A 19,654-nucleotide genomic window follows, 5' to 3' on the forward strand; every position below is an offset into this window, starting at 1 on the left:
TGCCAACAGGGATGTGTCCCCTCAGCCGGCTGCCCCTGTGCCGACAGGGATGTGTCCCCTGGCCGCCGGGGCTCTCCGTCAGCAGCCAGGCAGCTGAAGTCTGGGGAGAGGCAAAGCTCGGCAGCAGCGAGGTGGCACGCGGCCCCAGTGACTCCAAACCCACTCCTACTCGCAGTGTCCCCGCCGTGGGAGTCGGTGAGCTGCGGGCCCGCTTCTCACTTAGACGCTCGCTTTTCGGGCGCCCTTTTCTGGGGCCTCGTGCGTTCACAGAAAGGCGAACAGAGGCATTGCTGCACGCGAGGGTCGGATCTGTGCCCCTCACTGGCAGCAGAGCTCAGATGAGACGGTGACAGGAGCTTGCTCAGTGGCACCTCCGAAAACACTGGGTAAGCTCCCCGTTTTGGTGACTGGCTGTAATAGCCGGCCTTAGTAAGCGGCCTGAGCGGGCTGTGGCGCGCCTCTGTTCTGTTAATGGCAAGCTTCTTCCTGGCTGTTTTTGCTGGGCTGAGATTTTTGTGCCCCTTTTGGGAATTTGTTTCCACCAGCTCATGCACTCCAGTAGGAATTGTTTATTTGTGATTTACCTGGTGCCTGAGTGTGGCTGTGGTCCGAAGCAAAGAAAAAGCTTAAAATGCCGGAGCTGTACCCTGGTGACCCTGCCCCCCCGGCACACCACCCCTCTGGGACTCGGGCAGGGCGCGTACGCGAGCAGGTTACAGACTGTTACCTCTTTTTCTCCTAAATCCCAGGTGAAAGGCTTAGGTAAGCGAACGGAGCAGGAACGCAGCGCTCGGGCCTGCACAGCACATCAGCTGAGCAAATGGTTTTTTGGTGGGGCTGGAATTTAAAGCTGCCTTTTCTAGTGGAGGACAGTGGTGGTAACGTTACCACTCCTTAGGCCACTGGGGAATCCCTGTTTGAGTGGAGCTTGTCAGTGGACACAAACGGAGGCCAGCTCTAGGCTGCAAACTAAGGTGTAAACATGGGCATTAGTCCACTTCAAAATCTTAGCTATTACACCACTGGTGAGTTCAAGGGAAGTTCGAGCTCCACAAGATAACTGGGCAACGATCCTTTTCCTTACTATGGGTTAAGACGTTCTTCTGGAGCGCTTTATCCAAACGCCTTTCAGGTTCCTGTTCTGCTCCGTTCGCTAGCAGAGACCATCTAAAAACATCGCTTCATTCCTTCCTCGGTAAATGAGACAGACCTCGCCTGGTTCGGCCCAGACTCACCAAGTGTGGTGGCTACAGACGGCTGCTAGAAAAGGACTAAGACAGATGTTCCATACGAAGGCGAGAGAGAACATCCTTGTAAATTGAAGGAGATGATAAATATCACAGCAGGAGTATGTACCCTACTGCACGGCCCAGGGAAAGTCAAGAAAAAGGGGTGGCTTTTGCTTCAGGCTTTAATGCATGAGAGAGAAAAACCGAGTGGGAAGTTTAACAGGATTGATGTTAAGACTTGAAAGCTGGACTCTTTCTAGGGAACCAAGGAAGCCCAACACCTAAGCCACGAGTCCAGGGATTCCTGATACACTGAAGCGCAGTGTTGCAGTGAGAAAATCCACGATGCTCACCTAGATCGATGCTGACAACGCTGTCAGGGTACGGGGGGGCAGCCTGGCGGCTGCGAGCAGGGGGAGCATTGCCACAAAAGAAGTATTTTGTTCCCTGAAGATCTAAGGGATACATAGAACCCTACTTTTATGAAGATCTGTATGAAATAAGTTATATTATCATTTTCGTGGACTTAGCATTTTTTTTCTGTAGGCTTTCTTATACAGGAGGATGACATTAAACACGAGCAGCAGTTAGAGACAAAACAATAATAAAAAGCCTCACATATAAAAAATGCATCACTAACAAAAGTTTTGGTACAGTTTGCTTTATTTAGTGCCTTGCAAAGGAATTGAATTATTTTTTATTTGTTGCGATTCACTGACTCCAGTAACAATTACAAGCAAACTAGAGTTATTCGTTCTGTTAGATCAATTATTCGTAACACAGATAATTTAAAAATGAGTTTAGTGGAAGCAACTTACTTCAGTTTTACTAAAACTGAAACAGAAATTAGCCAAATTAGTTAAAATAGCTTTGAACTCCATATTGACTAAAGCATTTGTGCCAGAATAAAAACTCATGACATATAAGAACGGTGTAAGTGATTAATCATTTTAGTTCATGGATATCTATATTTTTATTTAATTACATCTATGCATAATATAAACTGTCTGAATCCTGGGAATCCAAGCCAGAGAAGCTGAAGAGTCTTCTTCTGTTTAACATTCACCATGTGTTGTTTTCTTCTAGGGTTAATTTGTAAAATGTAAACCACATACTATTTGCATGCAGTGTTTATGTACTATTTATAGAAAGTCTTGACCATTTATAATTATCCGACATTTTTATCCATAATGTCTGTGTATGACTAAAGAGATGTTTACGGAACAGACAAAACAATGTTATTTTACAGTTGAACTTCAATTTCTGTAAAACTTTTTGGAGTATTTTCTGCTGCGTGGAACAGAGAAGGGATATTCTCTACTCATACAGCTCCCTTGAGAGGACTAAAATGATCTCCAAATAGTAACCAACCCAGCACTGGCGGGAGATGGTATTGCTCATTTTAAGCAGCACGAGCAAAGGAAAAGCTTGGTCTGAAACGACCAGTAATGGGTTTCTGAGAGCCGCAAGGCCCAGCCCTGTAGCAGCCAAGTATCTTGCTCACGTAGAAGCCGTCGGTGGTTTCTGGAAGTGGTAACACCAAGGAACCGCGTTAGTTTTGTGATTTCTGTGAAGTCCCGCCTGACGCCTGGGGCAGCTCAGAGGCCCCGAGGCCTGTTTTGCTCCCTTGGAGCCTGCAGGCACAAGTGCCTCCGCAGCACGTATCTGGTTTTGCTGTCTGCTTTATGGCTGCTGATTTCTTTCTCTTTCTTTCCAGAACTCTCGAAGTTTTGGTGAGTTTGAATGAAGGGCAGTCGTTCATGACCAGCTCATTAACAATCACCGCTTCAGAGTGTGTAAGTAAATGGCTAACTTCGTTCCATGGAAAACCCAGCAATCCAGGTCCCCTTTTGGTTTTACCACTGCACGACCTCTCAGTGCACAGAACCTCAACGTGTGGCAAGCCCCGTCAGATGTTCAGAATGCACAAATCCACCCGACTAAAACATACACCTGTGCAGACACGGGCAGAATGTACATAATTTAATGATACCTGACTTCTTCATACGTAGGTGCAGACGTATCCGCAAGTCCTAAGTCGCGTGCTCTGCATTTTGAGACACGTTTGCATCTGTTTTATAGCACCGCCACACGCGAGCAAGTTTTCAGCTGTTTTGAACTCCCTGATGAAGTGCGTGTCGGGGATAAGAGATGAGATTTTTTTCCTGCAGTTACATAGAACGATTCCCTTAGTTCTTCCCACTAAGGTGGCAAGCAACTTTGTTTTAGGAAGATCTTTTTTTGCAGGATTCCACGTAAGTGAAGTATTGCTGTATGTACCATCCCAGACTTGCAGTAACATGAAAGCCCTCTCTTTGGTGGCAGGCTTGGGGACTGACCTCTGCTTTCTGACATAGGCTCTGTTGGAAGGGTTTCTCCTTTCGCTGCTGCTGCATCTGTTTTGCTAGCAGCTTCGGGGGCTGCTGATTTAGACCATATGCAGAATTATGCATAGAGGGAAAGCCTTGGAATTCTTCTCCTCTCCCAGGCCACCTCAGCCGGCTCTGCCCTGAGATCCGAGCAGCGTCTGTGTGTTCCTTGGCTGTACAGGGCTTACATTTTTCTATACTTTGTGGACTGTAGTTTGCTAAATATATTATAACAAATCACTTCAGCACAGAGTGCAGCTGTGGCTTTCAAAATATTGGGAAGCTTCCATGCCATCAGAGACTTGCCCACTATAAATACAATGGTGTTGTAAGAGCCAGGCGTGGCACAGTCACCCGGGCTCCCGTTCCCGCAGAACCTGAGGGCTTCAGCCCGGGTGGGGAAGGTGGGTCAAGTCCTACAGGAGGATACTAACGCTACGTAGCTGTAGGTACCTAGCTTTGGTGCCTGAGTAAGGAGCATAGGCTCTCAACTCTGTTCATCAGGGGACGTAGGCTGGAGTACCTAAGCTAAGCCTGGGGTTAAGGTAGCATGAACATCCTGCTATGTTTTTATCATAGGCCTACAGAAAAGAGTTAAAAACAGCTTCTAAGATAAACCACATACTTAGGCAGTCAGTGACTTCTCTAACTTAATATATAAACTATCTAATCTCCCATTTCTGCTCTCTGTTAATATCTTCCGTGTTACATAGGCGGGACAGGTAACATTTCTGCAGTTAGACACAAGATCACAACGTAGGGACGGAGGTTTTGAAAACGTGCTGTGCATGGATACTGCGTTTCTTTAAATTAAGTCTCATTTAAAGTGTGACTTTAGTGCAGCTTTCCTGTCAGGCATAGAAGCACACAGAACCGTACCTTCTGCTCATCAGCATGTATTTTTCCAGCAGTACTTTTATAGCTTGTGGATAATTAACCTGAAAGAGAAAAAAAGACATTTTTCTTGAATTCATTGAAAAATAAACACTTAGGTCACTGTAGACATCATGGCCATCTCAGTTCAGTCATTCAGTTCCAGGAAGAAAGCCTGAATGAATTGAGAGCTGAATAAAGACACGCTACCCAAATCACGTTTCTCTGTTTAAGGCCTCTTTACCATTTGGAAGCATTTCAGCCTTACTCCAAAGCATGCTGAGGCAGCACGGTAACGTAAGGACAGTTCAGTCACGGAGGATGCTGGGGACTCTCAGTAGATCGCTTTTATCTTAGTCCTTTCAGAGAAAGCAGCACATGTTAAGTCTGTCCCCATGCCCTCTTAAAATTGCTAAGATTGAGCAGAAAGGTAAAAACAAGGCACTGATGCAAAGCAGAGCATACCAAATGGCTGGGTATGGCTGTGCTGCAGCAGTGCTTCTCTGGGGTCAGAAGTTTTCACTAACAAGCAGCAGAATGAGTACAGATGTGCACCGACGGTAAGAACTGTCGTGCTTCCCATCATCCTTTTTTTCTTTTCTTTTTTGTTTCCTTTCATACATGCTGCAGCAAAGACAGCTCCATACAAGGGGAACTGCTGTTTCCATAGTAGCAGATGGGCAACTGCAAGAAATGGGTCACTGCTAGAATTGTTGCACTAATTCTGATAGCTCAGCAGCTGATGGCTAGTCGGTACGCAAGAGTTACAGCCTGCCCTAGCAAACACGCGCTGCCGCAGCGAAAACAAAGAACACGTTGCATCCAGGCACCGAGGCGTGCACCTTACTGTTTGTTGTAAACGCATATGCCTCACGGCACCTACCCGTACTTGGAATAAAGCTCTGTTTCACCTCCCGTTTGCAATAGCGTGTCCCCAGAACAACATTTCTCACTTGGGCAGAATCCCTCGCGCTGTACTCCAGCCTCGGTCATTCGCTGGGTGTCCCTCCTTCCCCTTCTCCCCAGCTGGAGTCTGAATAACTGCTATTTTCATAAGGTCACTGCCGCGTTTTTCTCAGTGGTGTTCTAAACCAGCACAGCAGCAGAGAACATCAAGTGTAAGAATAAAAGCACCTACAGGATGTGGGTTTGAGGTGGTGGCAGACAGGCCGCTCGTTCCTTCACTGAAAGCAGTCTTGCTGGAAGCAGGAACGCTGGCCAGAGTTGCTCAGGATGGTGGCTCTGGGTACAGCTAGGACGAGTACAGGCATTTAGCATGCTACAGCCTGTACAGAGGGAAGGCCCCGGATGTGTGGGCGATAAGCAGAAAAGCCTTATGTATCTATTCTTAGTAGAGATGCCTTAAAATTCCACCCACCCACCAATCCATACAGACCTGTGTCCTCATGGGAGGACAAGGGCACCTCTCATCCGCAGACTGAGGAGGAGACTTTCCCTGCTGGTGTGTAACAGCTCAGTAGTACCCTTCCTGTCCTTCAGGTGTGGCCTCATTCTTATCTCAAGGATGGATACCAGTTTTACATCAAAACAAATTCACTGACCTCAGCAGAAATAATTCTGCTACCCATGACTGAATGACTTCATTTGAGTTTAAGTTTACAGGTATGCAGAAAAAAGTAGTTTTGAAAGTTCTGTCATTTTCCATCTAATACGTCCATCAGTACTGCTGCGTTCGGTCCCTTCGAACACCCGAAACCTGCAGGCCCCAGCATAGGCAGGGCATGAGAAACACTGACAGCATCTTACCACCCTCCTTCCGCCTTTTAGCCTTGATGCATCACTGATCCGCAGCTGCTGGTGAAGCATCCTAGCTTACCTTGTACCTGACTCCTGGAACGGAGGAGACTTACCACGGAGGGTGTCACTGAACTCGTGCCAAACGTGGATTTGGCCAAGACCCCCTTCTTGATCCTTCGTGAGGAATTTCTCCGTTGGCAAGAATAGGATCCGATGAGTGGGAACGCTTTGTTTGGGACTGGTATCAGTCAGTTGGAACCTGTTTTGGGGCGAGTGGGGAAACAAGGCAGCTGTTACTTGCAACGTGCACCGACGCCGTCTTTCTGCTCTCTTTGCAGTCCAGTGGAGTGGCAGCGCTGATTGCTGTCCTTGTGCTGTTACTGTTGGTGGCACTCGGTCTGCTCTGGTGGTTCTGGCCCCTCTGCTGCAAAGTGGTGAGTAAAGACTACTGGAAAAGTCACTGGGTGTCTGACTCATGGTTGTAACTCGTACCATGTTGGGAAACACAGATACCATAGGAAATAGGTTAAGTCACAGGAGAGCTACGTGTGACAGAAGCCGTCTGTTGGGGGAGTTTTCTTTCATAAGCGATATGCAATAAGTGGAAGAAGAGACCAGCTTCACCACCGTGGACTGCCCTCTTAGCAGTGCTGCTGGCTTTCTGAGACCTGCACACGCATGAACCCACGTCAGCACGCTGGTGTGCTGCTCGCGGGCCTTCTACTGAGCGAGCGTGTTACGCTTCTGGGAAATCTTTGATAAAAGTCTTTTCTCTAGTATTTGAAAGTTGTTGGCCATAACGGTATGCAGATGTTATCCTGAAATCAGGGACCATTTGAAAAGTACTGTCACAGAAACTGGTATGCAAGTGTATGGGCTCTCAGGTTGGAAATCCCTTATCGTCTTAATAATCCCTTGCACACGCTGCATCTCCCTTCATCCGAGTGCACTCTCTATCCTTCTAGCAGCAGTCAGCAATTCTGTTTCACTTACTCTCCTTCCATCCTCTTGCGTGTTGAGGTTTTTAAATTGGTGAAGCTTATTACTCACCCAGTTCAATGACAGCGCTGAGGACTTGGGAAGCAGAGGTTGTTGCCAGGCTGCTCCTGTATGCCTTGTCTTGTCTCAGGCTTGTGGAACCTGGGGCAGCAGAGGAACTGGCCTGCTCGCTTGACTGTGCCAAGCCCACATCATCAAAATTTTTGTAGTCCGTCAGGGCCCACGCTATCCTAGGGCAAGAAGTCCTCAGCCCCCATCTGCATCCTCGTGGGCTGGGGTTTCTGAGGCAAGAACTACGAGCTCTTCTCCCACAAAAAGACTCTCTTCTGTCTCATTCTCCGCAGCACAGTCCCATCAGAAATCTAGGGAGGTTGTCCATTAGTTTTTTACTTCAACTTTATTTTACATCACGAGCCTTCCTGCAGAGAAGGAAAACGCAAAACCAGTGAGAAGAAAGCTTCCTGTTTTCTTATTTTAAAATAATTGGCTAACCTTGATTCATAGACCATCTTCACACTTTTAGCGTCTACACTTCCCGTCTGTAGGAAGCGGCTACACAGCGAGGCATTTCACGTAGATCTGTCCCCTGGGGCAGGGGGAGAGGGAGAACATGAGGGACATCATATTGCAGCAGACTCATAGGAAAGTGAGCATTTTGTGTTTCAAAGTCTAGTTATTTGAAAAACGTGCATGTGAAATACAACTGAAGTCCTTAAGTGAAGCCACGTGACTTGTTTTCTCCTGTCAGCTAATTACAGACCTACTTTGGAGTGAGTTGTTTCACTACTTGTTCATAATTGTTGAGAGGGATCATCGTATCCTTTATCCTTTCTCAAGAGCTGCTCTTCTGCAAGCAGCTGCTTTTCTTTTGTCCTCTTCCTGATTTCTCAAGTGTTTCCTTTTCCAAGACAAACACACTTCCTTTTGAAGTGACTGACAGCAGGAAATCCAACGTTCGTTCAGTTTGTCAGAGCGCTCAGAATGAGTTACCTCACTAAAACGCTGGCTTTTGTCACTAGCTGAATATGACTGTCAGAACGTAATCCCTGCGTCTCAAGCCTATGGTAGCCCAGAATCAGTACAGCTGGAAATGCGATCGATCACTTCATATTCGGTTGCGCACGCAGTTTTGGTTGTTTGCCAAGTAGATGGGGGCTTTTTTTTCAGCATCAGGTTTACACAAGTATAACCCAGTGAAGAAAATCAAAATGCTCCTCACGTCGGTCAGCGTTCAGAAGTCAGTGCTGCCAAAGTGGTCGGTTCCGACGGTGCAGCAAAGCTTCACGTACTGTGCATTTTCCTTCCCTTACAGTGAAGAGTGATAGCGCTATCTCAGCCCCCAGAGAGCAGGAATTCTCTTTCCAGTGATGACTCTGTAATGACAAACAGTAAGGTGCTTCCTGGATTTTTTAATGTCTAAGTCCTACATAAAAACCAGCCACACCTGTAGTTCTTCAGCATTAATTTCCAGCCCTTTTGGTAGCTATGCCAATATGATACGTTAAAATATTAGCTGCACCAGCCTATGCCTGTTACAGGTGCAAGGAGCTCCATTTACATTACAGGTGTACGTCGACACATCACGCAGAGCTGTGGAGGAGTGGATACCTAAGCTAGGACCCAATTAACTAAATAGACGCCCTTTATAGCAAATTGCAGAGCAAAGATACCGCCTTGGGTGCCGAAGACACGTCGTGGCGTTAAGGCTTAGGGTTCTCTCTGGGCTCATCTCCTGCGCTGAGCTGTGAGCAAACGTCCCTTGGTTCTGATTCGCCTGGTGCTTAAGTCTGTTCCTCCCCGATGTTTACTTTAAGGGCAGTAACTTACCCTGAGCATCTTTTCTGGATGTAGTGTTTGGTACAGGAGTAATTGGCTATTTCTAGGGAAGTCTTGAGCTGCAGGTTGGTAAGTTATTACTAAGAAGCAGCCTGGCTTCTGTGAGAGCAATAAAACCACCGCATTTTAAATGTTAGTGCCCTCTGTTGTTTCCTCCCGCCTCTCGTGGGTATTACTTGTCTCTTTAAAAAGAAAAGGTAATTTTAGGACTCACTGCTACAAGAATACTGAGTTCCAAAACAACATACTGTGCGTTGAACCTATTGCCAAATACTGACTCCTCCTTTCTTTCTGTTTTGATGTCCGTTTCCTCGGATCGTGATCCTGTGCCTCCATTCTTTCCCCTCCCTCCTGTGCCTGAGGTTCTCACGTTGCAGGTTATTGCCACTTCTGGCTATGTAGATCTGGGCTTTGGTGCCGCCGTCCTTGGCAAGAGAGGCAGCGTATCGGGGCCAGGCAGGATCTCCTCTTCCCCTCTCTGAGTCCTCTTCCCTGGCAGAGTAGAGCATCTGGTTTCATGGGACACAGAATGGGAGCAAGGAATACAGCAGCAGCCCTCAAAGCTCGTAAGCATCGCACGCTTCGGAATCCAGCGGAAGAGAGAGAGGCAAAAGGTGTGCGGACAGAACAAGAACGAGCGTCCGGAGCCACCCCGCCCGCAGGCAGGGGGGGGAGGATCTCCTCTTCCCCTCTCTGAGTCCTCTTCCCTGGCAGAGTAGAGCATCTGGTTTCATGGGACACAGAATGGGAGCAAGGAATACAGCAGCAGCCCTCAAAGCTCGTAAGCATCGCACGCTTCGGAATCCAGCGGAAGAGAGGCAAAAGGTGTGCGGACAGAACAAGAACGAGCGTCCGGAGCCACACCGCCCGCAGGCAGGGTGGGGAGCTTCAGGTGGCTGGGGCGCTCCGCTTCCTCCTTGCCAGGACTCGGTCTTGACAGCGCTCCTTGCTGTGAGGTCCGTGCACACTTCAGGTTGGGGTAGGGGGACTCCTTTTTCTTCCCTCCCCCCCTTTATTTTAAAGGCAGTTCACTGTTGACAGTTCTTTCACTCTTCCCTCAATATCAGAACATATGATCACATCAAGCTGGCTTCAGGCTCTGGTGCTGACATTTCCTAATGCCCACATCACGCGAACATTTGAGAAGTGTTAATGAGCGGATCAAAGGGACCGTTGCCTGAAGCAACTAACTTTTTTTCTTTCTTTTTTTTTTTTTTTTTTTTAAGAAATTGGCTCTCCTCCAAAGCCAAGTCTTCATTCTTTGCGACTAAATAAATGAGATGCAGCCTTGCTGGTGATGATGATGATAAAACAAAAAATTAGGAAGTAATCTACCTGTACGTGGGGTTAATAAGGCAGCAGCGTTATTCACTCTTCTGTACTTCAGCAATCTGAATCCAGTTCGGGAAAAATCCATTTTAATGTTACGATCGTCAGTATGTGCAGTTTCATGCCGCATTTGCATTGTTTTCTGCCAAAGCTGCATGGGTTTTTCGGATTTCTCTTTTTTAAAAATGGCTTTCTGCTGATTTCACTTGTAATACCACACAAGACCGAAAATAATGTGTGTGCACGCACGTGCGTGAGAGAGAGGGAGAGTGTGAGGAGCCTGTGGAAACATAAGGATGCAGGCATTTACGTTCCACTTCTGTCAGCAGGGGTGAGTATCTGCTACTCAAAGCAGATTATTTTCTCACACCACTGTCACATTTAAAACAAGTTTCATTTTCTGAAGCTATTAGAAATAACAGCTAATTAATGTATTGTTTAGCTTCCAATCAAGTTCACCCTACAACTTCAGGGAGTTTAGCAGCTGGCATAGGATTAGATCCGTAGCTCAGGGAGTTAAACAAAAACTGCCTTTGACTCGTGACTTTCGAAGCCCAATGAGGTCCAGCAAGCAGAGCCTTTCTTGATTCACTGGGGTGGAAATTCTGAATCTGGATAGATCAGTAGGCGAAGGGCCCAAGCAAACTTCAGCACGCATCACAAAGACGTTTGCTATGCAAAGTTGCCTTTGCTCGGGAGAGATTGCAAGGCTTAAGAACGGTAGAACTATAGGAAGTGGAGTGATAATACCGTTCAATATGTATTTATATAAATACGCAACCTAGCTAGGCCTTTCCCCCCGTACAGCTTGCAGTCTTGGCACTGAAATACATTTTTTTGAGATAACCGTTAGAGACAGGCAGAAGGGAAGTAAGGATGGGAATTAGATAAGATAAGGTGACCCTTAATATATTGAAAGTATTGTCTTACCGCTTCCAGTCTTTAATTGCATTCAGTGAGAACTGAGTATCTTCATGCTTTGGAAAAATCCTGCTCAGAATCCAAGTCTCCCTCAGAATCTGTCCCGTGATCCCTCTGTGCTGTTGTTTCTTGTAAAGTCGGGGCAGTAACTCAAATCTGGATCTCAGGAATGTTTCACCAATTCAATAATTGACTTCTGTTAAGTATTCTGAAAATTCCTGATGGAGGGGAAGAAAAAAAGTATTCAGAAATATTTAACGGAAAGTAATTTCTGGCATGTGTTGCAACATCATAGCAGCAAAGGGATGTCTGGTTAAAATCCACAGCTGGCTTTCCAATCCGCTCAGAGTGCTCTGAGCTTGCTTGATGAACAATTCAGTATCTTAAACCTGAAGCACTGTGGAAAAATGTTTCCGAGGGCGCCATAACTTACTCTCTTATTTGGCCAAATTCCTGTATGCAGTGCTCAAAGTCCACAGCTTGTTTAGGCAGTAGCTATCTTGGTGGCAACTGTGACTTGAAATGTAAATCAAGAAGGAAAACTCCTGATTATTGGTCAAGGAAAATACGTTTCTTTTATGTATGATGCTATACATCTGTGCAGTGCCGTTATTTATGGGCAGTGGTAGACTAAATGAGAGTGATACAATTAATAGCACAGAGTGAATAAAACAAGACTTATTTCAATTAAGGTACGTAATCCTGTATTAGCAGATTTAGCTGTTTGTCACCATGGACAGTTTTGGTTACGTTTGTATGATACTAAGGCTCAGCAGAAACAAGACTCCCCTATATTCATGGCGTATTTTTTAGTCATTTCTATACAATATTCAAGCACAAAAAATTACTTGCTATCACTGAAGTACTTCTTTTTAGCTTACAAACCTGCTCTTCTTGTGGAAGAACGGCTGCGCGTTCGGTTTTCATCTTACTCGTTGAAGAGGGGCGCTGCCTTCCTCTTCCCCTCCCTGCACAGTTCAGTGGATTCCTGTCAGTACCAGGGAACTCCCTGCGACTTACAGGGTGTGTATGAGAAAGGGAACGGGAAAGAACTGTAGGTAGAGGTTTAAATACAGCTGTAAGCAAATGAACCTAAGAGAGGGTTCCTTACGCAGGAACCGTTGAAGAAGCCTTGTGAACGTAACTCCCACTTGCAGGCGTTCCACACTGAACAGTCAAGGAGCTACATACTTAAAATTATTAGATCTGAAATGAGATCTGCGGAAACGATCTGGGCGTCTAGAGGTGAAGCCTGAGCTACCAGAAGGCATTTCACACTTGTCATTGGGCCAGAAATTATCCAGCAGCATGGCACAAGGAAGCAGGCATCTTGGCCCAACATTACGCAAGACCTCACATAGATCTTGGGATGCTTTTCCTCCCAGGCTCGCTAATTAACTCCACGGGGTTTCATCACTGGCTATTACTTAGGATGACTGAGTCTTATCCGGTCAGGAAGCAAAGTGGCAGACACGTCTGCCCAAAGAGTGTCTGCCAGTCAATTGATGTTATTTTCTATTAGACGGATGGTGTTAATTTCCAGAAGGCCTTGATAATCGATACCCAAGGGACTCGGCAGTGGCGGTTGCCAGTTTGCAAGCAGATGTGGGGGGCTCAGATGGAAACAGATCACTCTTAAAATTTTCTGTTGCCTTTTGGATGCTGCCAGTGCAATTCCTTATGCTTTTATATGTTTGGCTCTTTCAGGTCATCAAAGATCCCCCTCCACGTCCGCCAGCTCCAATAGAGGTACGGTATGATGGCGCTCCACTCATCACGCTGGTTACGTGATAGCAGCCCTCTGTGCTTTCCTGTGTTCTGCGAATCCGGCTCTTTGTCCTAGCTGCCGAAGAAGAAAGAACTGCCCCGTGGGAAGCCTCAAGCTGAGAGTGGGATGGCCAAAGTCCAAATCTCTGTTCTGTCTCAGTCATCTCAGTGTGGCATGAATTAAGCGCAAATCCACAGAAATCTTTAGGGGCTTTATCCCAAGATAGTTGAACATTATTTTTCCCATTCTGCAGCAAAAGCAGGACCGAGCAGCTCTTGTGTAACAGTCTAAAGATTCGTGTACGACCTAAACAACATTTTACCACAGCTTTGGCATTCCACACACCGAAGGACCCTTACGAGGGGATTTCTCTCCATCTTATGGGCAAAAACGCACTAGAGAATCTTCTAGCATCTTCAGTGTTTTTGCCCCTTGGTCTTGATTTAGCCAATTGCTTGAGCTTACTCAAGAGCACTCGGAGAGTTAAGTCCATGATGAGGCACACTTCATTGAGCTGAGGGAGCCAAGAGCGAGTTTGACAAAGGTTGGCTTAGGAAACTGTGATCGGCTGTGTAACCCGTATCTGCAGATCTGCTGAACACCGTCTGCTGAATCCAAATGAGTAGGGCTGATGATCTGGCTCTTTGAAGGCATTATATTTTCTGTAGAAGAAGCCACTGCAAATCCTTTTCTTTGTGTGTGTTCTGCTTATTTTTGTTAGTGGAAAGGAAAAGGACGAGGCAAACGAGTGACTGTCTGTAGAATACACAGTTAGAGTCCCCAGTTGGACCTTCCTAACAGTCACCACCAGTGCTTTGCCCATGCAAAACATTAAAAGTAATTCCAAACACGACCAGATTTTGTTTGGAAATTGGTAAACACTTGGGGAACCTAAATATCTCATCTTTCACACCTAACATGGGAAAACTCACTCTCTGTGAACTCTAGTGAAATAGACTAAAAAGGCTCTTAGCAGGGGGGAAAGTATCTTTTGAAATTAAACGTTATTTGAATTCACTGACAGGAAGAAGAACAAGAGCCCTTGCCTACCAAGAAATGGCCGACAGTGGACGCTTCCTACTACGGTGGACGAGGAGTTGGAGGAATTAAAAGGATGGAGGTTTGTACAAGATGGAGGTGGCCAGTTCACCACAACGCACGCTCTCCGAGGCTGCGAATGGTGGAAACAAAGGCTTTCAGAGCGCACTGAAAATGCAAGGGCGTGATGCATGCTTCCTTCCCAGTGACATAAGCCTCGTAAAATTTTTTAGCGTATCGAACAATTTTGACCTTGCCTATGAAAGAACAGCTTTCAGTAGTTCCATTTGACTGGAACTTTAAATAGCTGCCTGAAGACATGCTCTTTCCATCAAGCTAATGAGAAAGAGAGAGTGAGAGCCTTTTCTGAATGTTTTGGAAGAAATTACAGTGAAACATAAGTCCTCCAAGTGTGGGCCAGCCAAATGCGCTGACAATGGTGACGCTAAGGAGAGGCTTGATCCCAAAGGAACTCACAGCGACAACAGTGCCTGTCTTCGAAGAGACATGATAGCATCATGTTAATTAAAACAGAATGAAAAATGTGCATCCTTATGGGCACGTCCTTATGTCAGATTTTATAGTCAAGTCAGCCTTTATGGAATTTGCAAAGCGGTTTTATGCAGTTTTTAACTTCAGTCTGGGAAACTCTGTCTGAAATACCCACATAGGCCATACTGGTGTATCTTGATGAAACTTTAAAGGTACTGGCCTAAGAGTTAGCTTTGCTTGAGTTCTTTTTAAATGCAGCAGAAGAACATGCAAGTTCATGCAAGTTGTATGCGTTTCCTTCGGCAGGTCAGAATTGCTAATTTCAAACAGCTTCAGATTTCAGAAAAAGAAACATTTTGCATAGTGCTTTTCTGAGGCAAACTAGAAAACACCAACATAAAGAATTACAGAGCCTGACTCTCTAATGGGAGCCATGGTGAGCCTCCAGGAGCGGTTCCAGGCTTTAAATCATAAAGTTTATGAATGGTATCTTGCGCAGTGAAACAGAGATACCTTAACAACACAAGTGACATCGGTACCATACAGAAACGCATGTCCATCACAGGGCAGAAATACAGCACCACTTCTTCTAAGAGAGCAGGAAGTAATGTTTAGCTTAGAAAATGTCTTCATCTGCCCTAGGAATTTTGTGCAGGACTAAGGGCTAAGGATATAACCAAGTGGAATGGCTGAGGACGCAAGGGTGGGCTCTTGACAGGCACCTCCTTCGGTGGAGCTGTGTCTCTGTCCTTCTCGGGGACTCCAGAGTACTAACAAATTTCAGGGTTGGGCGCCACATCGTAAATGCCTCAGCACTTGAATATGGAGCTTCAGCTCTGTCCCGTAGTATGTGTAACGGTGGGGCTGAGGGAAACACTGGCTTAACAGCCCGTTCCCAGCGGTTCGGACAGAGCGGTATTGGACCTCAAACCTTTCGCTGGCTCAAGAGAGCATGTTGCTCACGTGAGGGAGGTTATTCCTTACCTGACAGTTCAAAGTGGCTTCTGTGCTGTGGCCAACGAAAGACTTGCTGGTCACTACATTTCTTCCCTGTTTGCAGTTCACGTGGAGATGCAGTTCTCTATTTTTTAGCGCTTCTCTGAGCTCTACTCTTCTGCCATTCTTCCAGCAGCTTGGTTCTTCTGGCAGCTTCCCTGCATAGAGAGAAGAAGAAAGCAAACCAGTAAACTTGCACTTATCGCTCCCGTCCTACTGCTCTTGGCTTACTGTATCTCTTTCGGGACAGTTACTCCTTCACTCCTGCCTTCCCCGCTAGCTTCTCCTCTTTGCAACAGTCCAGAATAATTTTGCCAGTATTGTTCAGTCTCCCTAGGTCTGTCTTTCGGCATTGCTTTCAAGTTCTATGGTGTCATTTCTAGGCCCCACCCATTACAGGCAGCAAGTTTTTATGTCAAAGTTGTGTTGTCAGACTCCACAAATTCTGGTTTGTTCTGGGTGAAGTCGCTTTAATCGGAAGGAGAAGGTCATTTTATCAGTGAGGAATCCACCATCTATTTCTAAATGGTTTTAACAGTGTTTAAAATACATTTTAACAACCTCATAAAAACCACTGTAAAAGTACCATTGATCACAGTGAGAGATGCAGATGCATTTTAATGACTCAGCAGGGCCTACTTGGACATGAAAGCCCATTCTAATATTGCAGAGAGAGGTTTCCCCGGTGAGAAAAAGAAATGACTAAGCAAGCCAAACAGTAAAGTTCACAATAACGGAAAGGTTCAAAACAATCCCCCTCCTAAGAAATGATGGTCTGTGTTTTTCCCAGGTGAGTTACCGTGTTACAGACCAACCTGAGCTCTGTCCTACTTCCCTGCTCTCATTCTCTACATTGAGATTACAGTGGTAAAAACCACTTGGGTGGTAAAATGACAAGATTTTTTTCCTCCAAGGTTTTCATTTTTCTGAAGGGGCACAGACTCTGCCCCCCTGCGCGTTTTCCTCGCTTCCCACATCAGCACGTTCTGCATATGGCGCTGATGAGGATGAAGAAGCTGGGCTGCTTCCTTCTCCTGTCCTACGGCATAGTTAACCCGGCACGTTATAGAGCGCCTCTAGCAAGACCTGGTGCAGTTTTCTCCCTCCCTCTGGGTAGCAGAAGGAAGACCAGGGGCACGTCTTGTTCCTGGCGAGCAAAATGGTTTCGTGCCCCTTTGCAGTGGGAGAGTTGTTACATCCCACCGCTTTCTGCCTACTTTTCCAGTGCTTGAGTTGGCAGGTAGCGAGACAGAACTGACACGTACCTACCAAGCAGTGGGCAGCGATGCTCTTCGTTTTCCCCTCAGGGTGCAAGGTCAGTCGTCTCTGATTTTTCTTACTTGGGTTCCTCTCTTTTCACGCCTGGCATCTCCAGTTAGGGGGTCCCTGAAAAAAACAAGTACGCTGGTGGAGTCCTGCAGCAATGCCTAGCTATTTCCCAGCAGCGGTTTAATGACTCATTTACCCAAAATGTAATGTCAGAATCTGCTTGCCTGGGTTTAGGTGGATCAGGTCCTCCTCACAGGCTAGACTGCAGCAGATAGCACGGTTTAGAGAGTCTTGCACTGAAATAACCCAGGCCACTTTTACTGAGAACTTTCAAACTTCAGCCGCAGCTTTCAGGTGCTCTTTTTGGATGATGAAGTAAGAGTCTTGCTAGGTTTGTTTGTACAATACAGCAAACATCCTTGCTCAGATTGCCGCACGGTGTTCCCAGTTACAAGATGAAATAAGTTTACTGCAGCAAGACAAATCATCTCTCCTAGAGGGAAGGTTTTTTCCTGTAATTCCTCTTTACAGCACAGTAAGCACAACCTTTTATAGAAGTGGAAACAGGTGCGTGTCTCACCACCAGCAGTAATCCAAGTTTCCTTTCTCTCTGAACCCTCTGGATATATCTTATACGCTTGTGGCACTGATCACATATACATGGCTCCAGGTTTTACATTTCCTTACTACGCAGGTTAGACTGATCTGTTGGCATTTTCTCCAGTATTTTCCTTCTTGCAGAACTATTGAAAACCAGAGCAGTTTCACAGAACTTCTGCTAAGACTTGCTCACGTATTGCCTTCTGTCTACACCGAGGTTCTCATCAAGGAGATGTGGGGTGACAAAAATCTAGGCTTTCGTTGGTGCCAGACTAAGGTCTGGTATTTTAGAATATATCAGAACTGGAAATGATATCTTTACATCATTAATTGGAGAACATTTCCCAGATTGCCTGTCTCCTGTACAGCCTGTGTGATGCATGGTAGAGTTTTCTTTCAGCATTTCTCTTGACTTTTCACTACTGAGAGACTCATATTTACAAATGTATTTAACTAAGAACGCTTGTCGTCAAAAATGAAGAGGGAACATTTTCCTCAGTAGCTCCCCTTTTGTTTATTCAGAACTTCTTCCAAATTTAAGTTTTTTCAGCTCTTCTGTTATTTGCAACACTTTACGCATTTTGTGCATTTACATCTGAACTCTGGCTTTGCTTAGGTGCGCTGGGGTGATAAAGGATCCACTGAAGAAGGGGCTAGACTAGAAAAAGCAAAAAATGCTGTGGTGAAACTCCCAGAGGAACCAGAAGAACCTTTTCATCCTAAACCACCGAAACCAAAGCCTACCTCACCAGCCATTCAGGAGAAGTGGTACACGCCGATTAAGGTAATCTTTCAGTCTTCAGTGCAGTGTAATTTTGTACTGAAGGCTGGATTTTGCCCGCCTTACCAGCCTTACGCATGCTGAACTGTGCAATGTTTTGCAAGTATTCCCATTCAAGTGTAACGCGCTATTCTCAAAGTGAACACCTACTCAGGGTGAACAGCAGGAGCAGTTTTTAGCCCTAAAATCGGTATTTAATCATGACTGCCACATTCTGTTATCCTTCCCCAAAAAAGGGACATATCACACAGTAAGAGTACTAAAATCTATGGGGGCTTTATTGGAATTTGGTCTATCTTGATATATATCTAATTAAGACTAAAACTGCACAGTTTGTGGCTGTTACACTAAGTTTTAAACATACCTACTCGCTACCAACCAAGGAAAGCAAAAAATTAAATAAAACAATATAATGCAAAACACCTGACATACAAGCAAAACATAATAAACAGCATAAAATAAAGACATTTTCCTCCGTAGATGCCACGAGTCACTTGCAAACCCGTAACAAGCTCTTCTTAAAAACCGAAGATGTGTCCACAAACACCTTGATTTAAATGTGTAAGAACAGAGAATACAGAGGTTTAGCTGGGAGTACGGACACATCTGTTGTGTCTTTGCAACTCCTTGTAAGTCCTTTGTGACCACCAGGAGCTCCTGAAGACGCGCTGGCCCCACACACGCGCAGTCTGCAACCTGCCCCTGCGGAGCGGGCCGCTTCTGGCAAGCAGGCGGCCTCGGCACTCGCAGCGAACCTGCTGCATTCTCTGTACGTGGGACTTGCTGTGCAGCGCCAAGCGGCTGTGCGCCTTCCTGAGAACGATGAACTTGCTGTATACATGCTGTGAAACCAAATACATTTATGTGGGAGAAATGGGCACGTGGCAATTCAGCCCAAAGTGTGGGCAAATAAACACATCACTTGCAGACTGCTCACAAGTAACCGTGGGTTAGGTCACAGCCGCTCGGCTCCCAGCGGAGGCGAGAGCGCAGTACCTGGCGTCCACGATGGGAAAGGGCAGCACCTCCGCTGCGTGGTGCGGGTGACGCAGCCCGAGTTTACACTTCGCTTATCCGTCTCTAAGGAACTGGTGCTCGGTTCCATCAGTAAATTTCTCCATGGATCTCCTTGGATGGTAGCTCGGCAGGCGCGGTGTGCTCTCCGTTGACTGATTTCATTGTCCTGAAAGTCCCGTTGCTCTGTTGCTGCAGGGTCGGCTGGACGCACTGTGGGCGCTGTTACGAAGGCAGTACGACAGAGTCTCTTTGATGCGACCACAGCAAGGAGATGAGGTTTGTGCGTGGCGCGTGTCTCCGCTACGGTGGGCAAAAGAGAGGCGGGTTACAGCCAGGCTTTGGCAGCTGCTGAGCACTGGTAATTCTGTGACCTTAACTA

General features: G+C 46.2%; 1 protein-coding gene across 1 annotated transcript in view; it reads left to right on the forward strand.

Moving 5' to 3' along the window:
- The window catches only part of ANTXR2 (ANTXR cell adhesion molecule 2), a 105,067-nt gene that overhangs the window by 49,498 nt on the left and 35,915 nt on the right, over window positions 1-19,654 (forward strand). Inside the window, exons 10-15 of the mRNA XM_035893563.1 lie at window positions 2,947-3,025; window positions 6,568-6,663; window positions 13,022-13,063; window positions 14,107-14,202; window positions 18,094-18,261; window positions 19,471-19,551. Of these exons, the coding sequence (XP_035749456.1) occupies window positions 2,947-3,025; window positions 6,568-6,663; window positions 13,022-13,063; window positions 14,107-14,202; window positions 18,094-18,261; window positions 19,471-19,551 (562 nt within the window). The remainder of the gene's footprint in view (window positions 1-2,946; window positions 3,026-6,567; window positions 6,664-13,021; window positions 13,064-14,106; window positions 14,203-18,093; window positions 18,262-19,470; window positions 19,552-19,654) is intronic.

This window comes from Egretta garzetta, unplaced genomic scaffold (assembly GCF_000687185.1).
Source record: "Egretta garzetta isolate BGI_Z169 unplaced genomic scaffold, ASM68718v1 scaffold195, whole genome shotgun sequence".
NCBI classification, from domain to species: Eukaryota; Metazoa; Chordata; class Aves; order Pelecaniformes; family Ardeidae; genus Egretta; species Egretta garzetta.